A 12,500-nucleotide genomic window follows, 5' to 3' on the forward strand; every position below is an offset into this window, starting at 1 on the left:
TGTGTATACGTCGTGGGTGTGGAGGTATATATGTGTGTATACGTGGGTGTGGAGGTATATATGTGTGTGTGTATACGTCGTGGGTGTGGAGGTATATATATATATATGTGTGTATATATATATATATATGTGTGTGTATCGTCGTGGGTGTGGAGGTATATATGTGTGTGTATACGTCGTGGGTGTGGAGGTATATATGTGTGTATCGTCGTGGGTGTGGAGGTATATATATGTGTATACGTCGTGGGTGTGGAGGTATATATGTGTGTATCGTCGTGGGTGTGGAGGTATATATATATGTGTGTGTATACGTCGTGGGCGTGGAGGTATATGTGTGTGTATACGTTGTGGAGGTGTATATATGTGTGTGTGTGTGTGTGTGTGTGTGTGTGTGTGTGCACGTACACTGCTGGTTCCTCTTGTCTCCTGCGTTTTTTAAAGGCAGACAGACAGGACAGTCATGTCGTGTGCAGTTCTTCCAATGAGAAATGATCTGCCTTGAAGACGCACAGTGAGCCACTGCAGAGAGAGAGAGAAAAACAGAGGGAGAAAGAGAGAGAGAGATTTTATAACATGATATCACAAACATGAAAATCAGAGAGTGAGTGAGACAGACAGAGTGAGACAGGTATACAGATAGAGAGACAGGAAGTCAGAGAGATAGAGTGAGAGAGAAAGACAGACAGAGAACCAGGAAGCAAGAAAGAGAGAGTGAGAGACAGATAAACAGACAGAGAGACAGTGAGACAGGTAGAGAGACAGACAGAGAGAGAAAGAGAAAGACAGGCAGACCGATAAACAGACAGACAGACAGGTTGAGTAAGACAGGTAGATAGACAGACAGACAGAGAGAGTAAGACAGGTAAGACAGACGGACCCTGGCAGGTTTTCCCAGCCTGACAGTGGGTCATGTGATTGAGGACGTTCTTCATGGTCCTGCAGTGAGGCAGGCTGCAGTGCAGCTCTCCGTTATTCTGCTCCCGACGCTGACACTTGTGAGCGTGAAGCAGGAGGACGAGCTGCTGCTGGATCAACTTCCTCTTCTCAGGGTCAGCCACAGGGGGCGCTACAGCCTGTACACACAACACACACAAATTCACATGAATATTTCTGAGCACACGTGCAGATCTCACGACAGTTCTCTCAGGAGCAGAGCTAATCCACGTTAGCTAACTGCAGCTATCTGCATTAGCTAGTTACAGTTGCTATGGAACAACTGCAGGGTTTTTTGGTGTAAAAAATCCAACACTGGTTGCGTACGAAATCCTGCTCAACATAACCACGCGCAGCTTCTTATAGCGGGTCATGTGACTACTCAATCAACCAATCACATTCAGACGCAAATATCACTGTGAAGTTACTGATTAACATCTGGAGAGTGCTGGTCACGCAAAGATCAGCAGGATCCATGATCCTTTTCACAGCTTCATGGTTCCATCAGACTGCTGAAGCCAAAGAGCTTCAAATCCGCAGGCAGGATCTCATGGCTGGAAGGTAGCCATCAGGAAAGGGGTAGAAAAGGATCTCCAATACTGTCAGTGCACCATGGAACACTGAAAGCCGTCAAGAACAAGTGGAGAAAAAAACGGATCACCACAGAAACCTCACCAAGAAGAGGACCATCCTCCAAAAGATTGAAAAGCACAAAATACGAGAGGAACGTTCAACAAGATGCAGGAACATCTGGCGAGTCACTGGTCACTCACTACATGCATCATAATATATATTTTGATAATCGGAATTAAAAAACGAAATGTTTTTGCTTGTTTTGCTGCTGATTTGTTTATAAGAAGGAGATTGAACAGTAATTCAGGGCGTTTCTGGATAAAAGTGCAGTGAAAAAGCCACATGTTGAGCTGAAGCATCTTTAATTTGGAGGTTTTAAAGCTGCTCGTGCTGAGCGTTCAGGAGTTCATGCTGAATTGTTGAATTCTTTCTGTAAAAACCCCAAAACAAAGCAGCATTTAAGAACGAAGGATGAAGAAATTTGTGCAAATCAACATTTGTATGGTTTTAAATGAAAACTGCTGATAAGAAGTTGCTTTGCTTTAATTAATCCATATCAAATATCATAACATTCTGAAAATACACATATTTTTGTACATTTGTGAAGATATAAGCATCTGGAATATTTCAATGTCATGTATAATAATTAAATGTGAGTGAATTGAAATGTAGTAAAGTCGCAGTAAATCATGAAACGCAGGAACAGACTTAATAATAAAAATATTAAATATACGTTGGTGTTTAAAAGCATAAACACGCGCTGAAAACCACACCAGAGAGTAAAAATGTGCTGCTGTTATTTGCTGCTTTTAGATTTCGTGTTTAATTGAATCATCACGATGTCGTGAGCGAACTGATCACGTGACCTGACGCTCGCGAGTCACGACAGAACAGATCCACTGCGACTTTCCTGAAGTTACACACAGTTTACACAATAACACCATTAATCTACACCATTTACACATGATGAGGATTCTAGAGTTTTTACTCACTGTGCTGATGTTCCACCTTCATCCCTCACACCAGTGTGTTTTCTTTTCCTGCTGCTGGTTGAGCCTGAACTCTCCGCCCTTTCACAAGCGGCTGTGTATCTTAACTAATCCAGAACCCCATTCAGATGACACCATAATTTAATTTTGGATTATTTATCCATTTTTTTTATTATTTGTTGCAGCTCTAAATCAAGATCGTCATATTCTTCTCATGTCTGACCAGAAACCCTTCCTCAAGCTAGACCTGAGGAGACCGAGGTAAAACTTTGTAGGTGTCATTCTAAAAGCCATGTTTGGCCGCCACACCGTGTGAAGCATGGTGGTGGCAGGGTCATGCTCCGAAGCTGCTTCTCTTCGGGTGGGACCGAGGTTCAAGTCAGGAGAGACAATCATGGACCGCTTCAAACATCAAATATCTTATATATTATGAACATCTGCAGGTTTCTGTAAGAGAGCTGATGATGAGAAATTCCACCGTCCAGCTCAATATCAGAAAGAAGGAAAGAAGGAAGAGCTTGAAAGGAAGATCGGTGATTTGGACGTCCCACTCAGTGCTCAGGCCTGAAAACCTGTGAAACGACTTGAAGGCCACGTGCAGGAGATGCGCTTGCAATCTGATATTGTGTTGTGCTGGGGCAAATCACGCTGAAAACGGCCCCTCCACCCGGGGTAGTCTTCTCCAACATCAGGTCCTTCCTTGCTTATGAGGCGATTTCCAATCAACATGGCTGCTCGCACCTCTTCCCTTCCTAAATCAGTCTTTAGAAGGAACTCCTCTAAAAACACTGAAGCTAATCATCAGCATTGGCGTTGTCGCTAATGTTAGGTTCTCCGCGTAGCAAACAAAAAGACTCGAGCGCGTCATTCAGGTGCTTCAACCATATCAAACTCAATCCTCAACTTATTATTATTATTATTATTATTATTATTAGTAGTAGTAGTAGTAGTAGTAAACGGAGGAATCTGATCACTGAACCTCCCATTTTTTTTTACAGAGGGGTGTTGATTTTAGGCATCACATACTCATTAATACATTCTGCTAAACTTCTGAAAAGAATTTCGTCTGCATACGGATACAGAGCAACTCATATATTCCTGATCTCACCCCAAACACACACACACACGGAACAGGAACATGGTTTCTGCAGGTTTCACCAAGTCAGATTTAAGACTTTAAGACCTTTATAAGAGCATTAAGAATAACATTTAAGACCTAAATCACAACAAAAACACACACAAATACGCTGTTAGCGACCAGCCTTAACCAAACCCTAAATCCTTTTTTTTTTCTTCAAACCAAGTGTCTAAACTCGCACTTCCCCATTGCAGAAAAATAAAGTGCGTCTGTGGTCCGAGCCGAGAGATTTGCACCAGTAACAAAAAGCTGATTGGCTGTTGGTCTAATTTGTAGTCATAATACAGCGAATTATATTTGGACTCGCGAAAGAAAGAACTACAACCACGGAAACTAATGAAAAAGTGCTGTGGGAGCATTTCAGTGGGCGTTAGAGGCCCTGCAGGAAAGACTCGGTTTCCCATAATGCCACTCACCAGGCCGGGGACACTCTGTCCAGGCTGGGTTTTCTGCTCCACAGCAAACTGGGAGAGATTCGGAGACACTTTATTCTGGAGTGACGGGGTGAGAGATGACTGAGCTCCTCCGTGGGGGTAAGGAGGCATGAAGGGGGCGGAGCCAGCACTGGCAATCATGCCCATCTGAGAGAGAAAAAGAGAGAAAAAGAGATACTTGGTATAATGATTATAAATGATCACTTTAAAAAATATGTTCACTAGGAGTCCATTGGATTGCTGTTAAACTGTTATCACGACTCGTGGATCCGCACACACGTGAGCTGTGGATTAATTGCTGAACGACTGATTCATTTTGTAAGGATCGCAGAATGAAAGAGTTTATCCTGCTGATATTGCTCTTTAAGAAATGTCCTAACTACACAGAGCGGTCGTGTGTTCACGTGAATGGGACGTGTTAATCAGTCAACAGAAACGGCTAGCGGGGGAGCGGAGGAGCTTAAAAAACCCCCAGCATCATTCGAATCGCACGTACGGGAGCATTTTTGTGATTCGCTGCAATAATTTATATTAATATATTTCAGTTCATTCTGTTAAAACAATAAACAGGGAGACAATAAACAAACATGTTCGGACCCCAAAAGATGTTGACTTATAATGAATTGGTATAAAATTATAGTCCAAGAAAGTAGTTGGTCCCCTAAAACTGCTTTCATATACAGGTAGACCCCCGAGTTACAACGGTGTGACTTACGGTTTTAATATCATGACTGTAATAAACAGAGGTAAATAAAGAGATGAACCTACACCCTGGTTAGAAGATGATGATCATTAGCGGGAGGGTTAATGGACTTTACCTTGTTCATGGCTCCAGGTTGCTGAGCTCTGAGCTGTTGCTGTTGTTGTTGTTGCTGTTGTTGTTGCTGCTGCTGCTGCTGCTGCTGCTGCTGCAGAGGATCAGTCATGTTCATGCCAGCGGTATTGTTGACGTAACCCATCCGGGGTACCCCGTTCATGACCTGGCCTCCCATCATGCCCTGCGTCTGCCCGTTTCCTTTCTGCGCTGCCATCATCGTGCGGTTGAAGCCGGCCTGGCCCATCATACCCGCCTGCTGCTGCTGCTGCTGCTGCGAGGTGGAACACAGGAGCTCGGACAGCTGCTTGTGTTTGGCGGCCGTGTCCTGAATCGGGCCCAGGGGCGAAGGCTGGCACACCTCGACCCCTCCGTTAGGCAACGCCAAGTCAGATGAACTGATGAGCTCATCGGGGAGGTCATGCTCCAAGTCAAAGAGGGAACTGAAGTCTAAAGAGAATAAAAATAAAATAGGTACAAATATTGGCATATCAACGCTACAAAACGTTACGCTATTAAAGAGAAATAGTTATAAATATCCTTCCTGACCTGCAATACGGTGAGCGACATATCAACATTAGAAATCGCTATTCTGCAGTATCATTACGTGACCGATGTTTTTGTGGACGCTGAATAAAATAGTTAAATATCGTGCAGTAACTCCTACTGTTAGAACGTTACAATTTTACTACAGGCATCAAACTGGCGCCTTTTTCAACCCAGGCAAAAAGAAAACGGCCTCACGCTACAGACTAGCTCCACAGTGTCCCCCGCACCGGAGTAACGCTCCCCCCGTCCACACCGCTGGATAAACCCACGTTAATAAAAAGCACATGCTTGAAGGTAACAATAGATAAAAATGGGCTGAAATGGACCATTTCTCTGGAAAGCAGGAGAAACTACGACAGAAACCAGCATCGAGCCGTCCCCTTTGGAGTCGTCCAAAATGTAAGTTGACATGGTACATGTGCGTACATTAAGCTGCCGATTTCACTCCATAAACAAGTTTATGTGAAAACCGGGCACTTTTTCCACAACAACTCGACGTCCGCACCCAAACACTGAGATCTCACCGCATTCAAATTTGGTTTAAAAGTGGAATTTTGGTGTCCACATCACGTCCATCGTCCCAATACATCACCGCCTCCTGGAATTGAGGGGCGGGGCTTAATTGGGTGAAGTAACCTGAAGAGCTAAGTAAACAGGCTAGCAATTAGGTAGCAAACAAACACCATTTCAACGTAAGAAAGTTCAAGCAAATATCTTCATGTAAGAAACCTGAGGAAGGAAATTCTATGTAATGTGACATAAAAACAATAAAGACATGATGAGTGATAGGTGAGATGTAGCTACAGCCTGAAGAGAAGGAAACGATACTGTACCATTCGAGTCGCTGGCAGAACCGGAGATAGCAGGTGAGGACAATTTCGGCCTTTTGGCTGAAGACGGCCCCGAGTCCAAAACATTATCGGCCATATTTCTCCACCGATTCTGGATTTAAAGCATAAATATCCACACGGGACAGGAAACCTCTGTCTGAGTGCGTGAATATTCGAGGGATTTCTCAACTCTCTTGTCCACGTTCATAGGACCAAAGAAGGGAAGGTCAAATCGAAAATGTCCACAATTGGAATGAATTTTATTTCTCGAGAGAACCCGGAGCGATTTCGTTCCTCCGTCTCGAGATTATCATAGTGTTTTGGAAGCTGGAGGTTTTGTTTGGACGCCAATGGAACCGTTAGGAAACTCGACACTCGTCATGAAATTCGCCTCACGCGGCGTTCCTCAACACGTCCACAGTCCTGAAGAAGTTCTCCATGGCGTTCTGCACCACTGATCTCCAGCTTATCCGTGCGATTAATCGTCCGATTCCAGAAGTTGTCCGGGACGTCCTCAGATCTCGCCTCATCGATACAGCGACTTTTACAATATAGAAACGTACGCAGTTCACGTCAACACACACGACACACACACCATGATACGGTCCAAGACCCTTGCGTTCTTCTGCAGGAACTAACGAAAAACCCAACACGTTACCGCAGGAGTGTCGAAGAACCGTCTGGATCCACCACCAGCTCCATGAACATCCGTGTTCCCGGGGTGCACTTTAGTGTTTTCGTGATGGGACAGAGCGAATCGTGCAGGGTCGCATCTCCAACTGCACATGCACAGATCTCCAAGCTGGAACACCTCAGAAGAAATGTCCTCCTGCATGCACCACAACGTCCATGCATGCAAAGATCTGAAATGATCCAACAGAGGAGCAAAACAAGAAAAAAAAAATCAGTCCAATTAGTTTGAGAAGATTAGAATTTTTTTTTGAAGGACACCTGAGATCCGAAGATGGATCTGCTCACTTTGTGGTCCAAACCAACTCAAATGAAGTAGAAGAAACGAGGAAGGAATCCACGAGTGGTCAGGTGAGGAGAAGAACCCAGGGGTCAGACTGAACGCATCTGCATTAATGCTGAAGATTTTTCAGATCAGATCTGAGATGCACTCGGAGATCTTTCGGGGTTCTGCTGAACGCGCCCCGGGCTTTTCTGGTGCCGTGACCCCCTGCGCCTTCATGTTCTCCCCGTCTTTCTCTTACTTCTTCTCGGTTCGGCAATTTTTTTTTTTCTTGCCTTCACTTTGTTGTGGACGTCCTTCACTTTTTTTTCTTCTTCTTTTTCTCTTCCTTTCTTTCTTCCTTCCCCCCCCTTACACCGTCCTCCGTCTTTTCATTTCGGAAGCAGTGCATCCATTCCTCTCTTCTCTTCTCGCCGACGGAGGAAACAAAAAAAAGTCCGAAAGAAACAATCTATCTATTTCTTTCTTTCTTCACCCCCCGCTTTTCTCTCCGTCTCTCGTCCCCCTCCGCAGGCTTTTTTTTCCTCCTCCCGTTTTTTTTTTTAAATCCCCTTCCGCCTCTTCTTCAGATTTTCAGAGTGATTTTTTTCATTATCTTCATCTCCACGTTTGGGTTTTCTTCCTCTCTATCTATCTATCTCTTTCTCTTTTTTCCTCCTCTTTCCCTCTTGTTGTTTGAGAAGACCGCGGAGCTCGGTGCGCGCCGTGGCCGGGGTTCAAGCGGCTCTCCTCGGTCTGCCTCTCGTGCCTCCTCCGCTCCTCTGGCCGCACAAAACAAAATGGCGGCTTGTTGTTTCTCCTCCTTTTGGCACTGAAGGGAAAGAGGGAGGGCTGGAGGTACATTACAGGGGAAAAGGAGGGGAGGAAAAGAGAGGGATCCGGTGTCGGGGCTCGGCTTTTCCCGGATTATTTCGGATTCCAAAAGCGCTCTGATTTACCTTCTGAATTTATTTATTTATTGTTTTTTTTGAGTTTTACATGGCTGGAGATAGTGTTGCTGTGTTGTTGTTTTTTTCCTCAGAAGAAACCACATACATGATGAAACATCTCCGTGTCTCACACAGAAACACTCCCAGGCCACCCTGAATCCACCAAACACCAGATTATAGTCGTGTTGATCGAAATAAAACACAATTCTATGTTTATTTTCCAAAATCCTACAAAAACCGTCCAGAAACCTGAGCACATCATGAGGTTCTCCTCACCCAATCATCAGTTCAATTACAGGAAATACCTCCAAATAAACTCCCTTTCCCTCAAAAACACACTCTTTATACACCTTCTCCTCAGTCAGATCGAGATATCACTACATCTGGAGGTTTTATTTTAGAACCAGATGTTGGAGAAAGCAGCTCAAGAGACATTGTGAGAACCTTTGCCTTTCTGAGAAATGTTTTTTCAGGTTTTGTTCATTCAGGTGATTCGTACCTGCATTATGTGGGAAAGACGTGAAGGTGAAGATTGGGGTAAATGTTGAGGCAGGATGATTTCTTTGGTATTTCAGGTTTGGATGAGAATCCAAACATCTACTTATTCTGTCTGAAGGCGTAAACCACTATGTAAAAGTGTATAAGATAGAAACCAGCAGGAGAAAGAGAATGGACGGGTATTAAACCACTGATAAATGTGTTCTTTATCTCCACGTTTCATTTGCTTCCATGAACTCCACCCATATCATCTTCCCCAAACCGTTCCTATAAAGTTCTACACACAATTTGTCTTTCAATACTGCATGCAAATTTCCCTGTCACTTAAACATGGAGACCCAAACCTGTTCCAGCTTGACATTTGTGCTCAAACCGAACTCCATTAAGATCTGCTTACCATGGACTGAAAGTGTGTGGCAGATCTCCTGCTATAGAATCACTTTGGGATGTATGAAAAGCTGACTGCATTCCAGGAACCTCCTCACATCATCTCACCTAAATCAGTACCTAAATTTAATTGTGACTTAATGAATCTCCATTAAATCTTGTGGAACATCTCAGAAGAGTGGCACTTATAAAAAAAAATCAAATGGAGAATCAAAATAATCACATGCCAATCTTATGGCCAGGTGTCCACAAACTTTTGGCCTTATTGTGTATATATATGATGTATGCTGTGAATGTAAAATCATAAAAACACATTGGACTGATCTTAAGGGCATGTGGACCATCACAAGTTCCTGTGAGAACTTCTGTCCACGCGTGAGGTGTGTTTTTGGGACAGACGTCGCCTTTATTGAGGCTTTAAACAGATTTTCTTTTTCCTAAAATAACCAAAGACATAAAAGACACGTCAAGTAAAGAACCAGACGAGGTAATTCACATTTTCACACACACACACACACACACACACACACACACACACACACACACACACACACACACACACAGAGTACATGTGTCTCAGCATGTCCTCCTGCAGTGCTCAGGCTCCTGTAGCGTCCTGAGACAAGGGCACTTCACGAAGGGTACTAAACACGTACACGTGAGCAGAGTGACGTAGAGAACAAGGAGAACCAGGAGAACCTCCTTCACCCTTGTGACCCTGCACAGGCGCTTTCTACACCACGCACTGATTTGGGAGTGTGTGTGGACAGGATCAGGGGGCCGTCTTGCTCTCGGATCACCACGTCGTCTTCTATACGTACGCCGATGCCGCGGAAGTGCTGCGGACATGCGTCATCATCCTCACTGAAGTACAGACCTGTCAAAGAGAGAGGGAATTAAACTCACAACCTCCTGAGACATGATCACAGTGCTGTGTGTGTGTGTGTGTGTGTGTGTGTGTGTGTGTGTGTTCTCACCAGGCTCGATGGTGATGACCATGCCAGCCTGCAGGGGCTGAGAGCGAGACAGATCAGGAGTGTCGTGGACGTCCATCCCCAGGTAATGACCTACATGATGGGGACAGTAACGTCTCGCTGCCTGGACCAGGGACAGAGAACAATCATGTAAAACTGAGAAATACACGATATGCCCTAAATGTTTGTGGACACCCGAGACCTTCTTTTATTGACCATCGCGTTCTCTATTTGCTCTTACAATAACCTCCATTCTTTTCTTCTAGCAAGATGTTCCACTGGATTTTGTTGAGACTTTGTGGAGATTTGTTCAGCAACAAGGATGTGCGTTTAGTGAAGTCAGGTACTGAGGGAGAGGAAATTAAGTGAGGAGGATGCAGTCAGCATCTACATCATCCCAATGGGGTTAATAGCAAGAGAGCTTCTACCAACCCATGGAAAGCAGATCTTCATGCAAAACATTCTTTCCAAGTTCAGGTGAAGGGAACATTCAATCCAGTCATTAGTGTTCCTCAGGTCAGGTGACTCTCAGTGTCGGTCTCAAGTCTGGATAAATGTGGAGGGTTTGTTATGAAGGACATCCAGTGTAAAACATGTGCCAAATCAAATATGCGGATCACGAATCAGAACTTCATAGCAGATTGGTCGAGGCCCGGGTTACCAACAACCAGAGTGTGGAGGAGAAGTGGAGGAGGAAGACGTCTACAGAGACAGCAGGGAAAGGAGAAGTGGAGGAGAGTGGAGGTTCAGGTTGGTACTTTAAATGTTGATACTATGACGGGTAAAGGGAGAGAGGGAGCTGATATGATGGAGAGGAGAAAGGTAGAGATGTTGTGTGTTCAGGAGACCAAGTGGAAAGAGAGTAAGAGCAGGAACATTGGAGGTGTTTAAACTGTTCTATCATGGTGTGGATGGAAAGAGAAATGGTGTAGGGGGGATTCTGAAGGAAGAGTACAGTAAGAGTGTAGTGGAGGTGAAGAGAGTTTCTGATAGAGTGATGATCGTGAAGGTGGAAGTTGAAGGGGTGATAATAAATGTCATCAGTACTTATGCTCCACACGTGGGCTGTGAGATGGAGAAGAAGGAAAGATTCTGGAGTGAATTAGATGAAGTGGTAGAAGGTGAATGTAGGAATGAAAGATTGGTGATTGGGGCAGACTTTAATGGGCATGTAGGTGAAGGGAACAGAGGTGATGAGGAGGTGATGGTAGGTATGGTTTTAAGGAGAGGAATGGGGAAGGGCAGATGGTGGTAGATTTTGCTAAAAGGATGGAAATGGCAGTGGTGAACATGTATTTTAAGAAGAAGGAGGATCATAGGGTGATGTATAAGAGTGGAGGAAGGCAGGAGACAAAGTGAGGGAGGTGAGATCGAGATGGTTTGGACATGTGCAGAGGAGGGACATGGGGTATATCAGTAGGAGAATGCTGAGGATGGAGCCACCAGGAAGGAGGAAAAGAGAAAGACCAAGGAGGAGGTTTATGGATGTGGTGAGGGAAGACATGCAGGTAGATGGTGTAAAAGAGGCAGATGTAGAGGACAGATGGAGACGGATGATCCGCTGTGGAGACCCCTAATGGGAGAAGCCAGAAGAAGAAGTAGAAGAAGGTAAAGCAAACATTTTATGCAACATTCAAATACTAACTATACAATTGTGGAAACATTTTGGGGAAGAACCACATACGGGTGGAAAAGTCGGGTGTCCAAATACTTTAGGTCATACCATGTAATTACTGTTAGATCTTTTATATTAATAATCAGTTTCATTGCTTTTTTCACACTTCTGCTTAGGAAGCGCTGAAAGAGACAGAGAGACAGAGAGAGAGACAGAGAGAGAGAGAGAGAGAGAGAGAGAGAGAGAGAGAGGGGGACAGGGGGTAGAGAGAGAGAGAAAGAGAGAGAGAGGCAGGTGAGAGAACGAGTGAAAGAAGTGACTCAAACAGATGAGGAAGTACTGCTTTAAGAAAACTAATGAACACGTGGAAAGCATTTTTCTTATGAATGTGTGCGAATGTGTGCAGTGTGCGGGTGTAAATGTGTGTGTGTGTTGTGTGTGTGTGTGTGAATGTGTGCGGTGTGTGTGTGTGTGTGTGTGAATGTATGCGGTGTGTGTGTGCATGTATGCGTGTGTGTGTGTGTAAATGTGTGTGTGTGTGTGAATGTGTGTGAATGTGCGTGTGTGTGTGTGAATGTGTGAGAATGTGTGCGGTGTGTGTGTGTGTAAATGTGTGTGTGTGTGTGTGAGAATGTGTGCATGTGTGTGTGTGTGAATGTGCATGTGTGTGCATGTATGCGGTGTGTGTGTGTGTGTGAATGTGTGTGTGTAATGTGTGTGTGTGTAGGTCTGTGTGTGTGTGTGTGAATGTGTGCGTGCATTTGTGAATGTGTGTGTGTAAGTGTGAGTGTGTGTGCAGGTCTGTGTGTGTGTGTGTGAATGTGCATGTGTGTGTGCTGTGTGTGTGTGTGAGAAGGTGTGCAT

General features: G+C 44.5%; 2 protein-coding genes across 3 annotated transcripts in view; both read right to left on the reverse strand.

The window, feature by feature from the left end:
• The window catches only part of ep300b (E1A binding protein p300 b), a 31,486-nt gene extending 22,195 nt beyond the window's left edge, over positions 1-9,291 (reverse strand). The window contains 5 exon segments of the mRNA XM_046844049.1: positions 406-519; positions 878-1,073; positions 4,050-4,214; positions 4,886-5,331; positions 6,264-9,291. Coding sequence (XP_046700005.1) covers positions 406-519; positions 878-1,073; positions 4,050-4,214; positions 4,886-5,331; positions 6,264-6,357 — 1,015 coding nt within the window. The 5' untranslated portion in view covers positions 6,358-9,291.
• A 137-nt stretch (positions 9,292-9,428) lies between these two features.
• The window catches only part of xpnpep3 (X-prolyl aminopeptidase 3, mitochondrial), a 6,900-nt gene continuing 3,828 nt past the window's right edge, over positions 9,429-12,500 (reverse strand). The window contains exons 9-11 of one of the 2 annotated variants that reach the window (XM_046844051.1): positions 10,025-10,145; positions 9,704-9,924; positions 9,429-9,484 (exon numbers count right to left, since the gene is read on the reverse strand). In XM_046844051.1, coding sequence (XP_046700007.1) covers positions 9,752-9,924; positions 10,025-10,145 — 294 coding nt within the window. In that variant the 3' untranslated portion in view covers positions 9,429-9,484; positions 9,704-9,751. Of the gene's footprint in view, positions 9,925-10,024; positions 10,146-12,500 lie in introns of both variants that reach the window. The other variant, XM_046844050.1, reaches the window with a different exon arrangement.

The sequence above is a fragment of the Silurus meridionalis genome, chromosome 29, assembly GCF_014805685.1.
Source record: "Silurus meridionalis isolate SWU-2019-XX chromosome 29, ASM1480568v1, whole genome shotgun sequence".
NCBI classification, from domain to species: Eukaryota; Metazoa; Chordata; class Actinopteri; order Siluriformes; family Siluridae; genus Silurus; species Silurus meridionalis.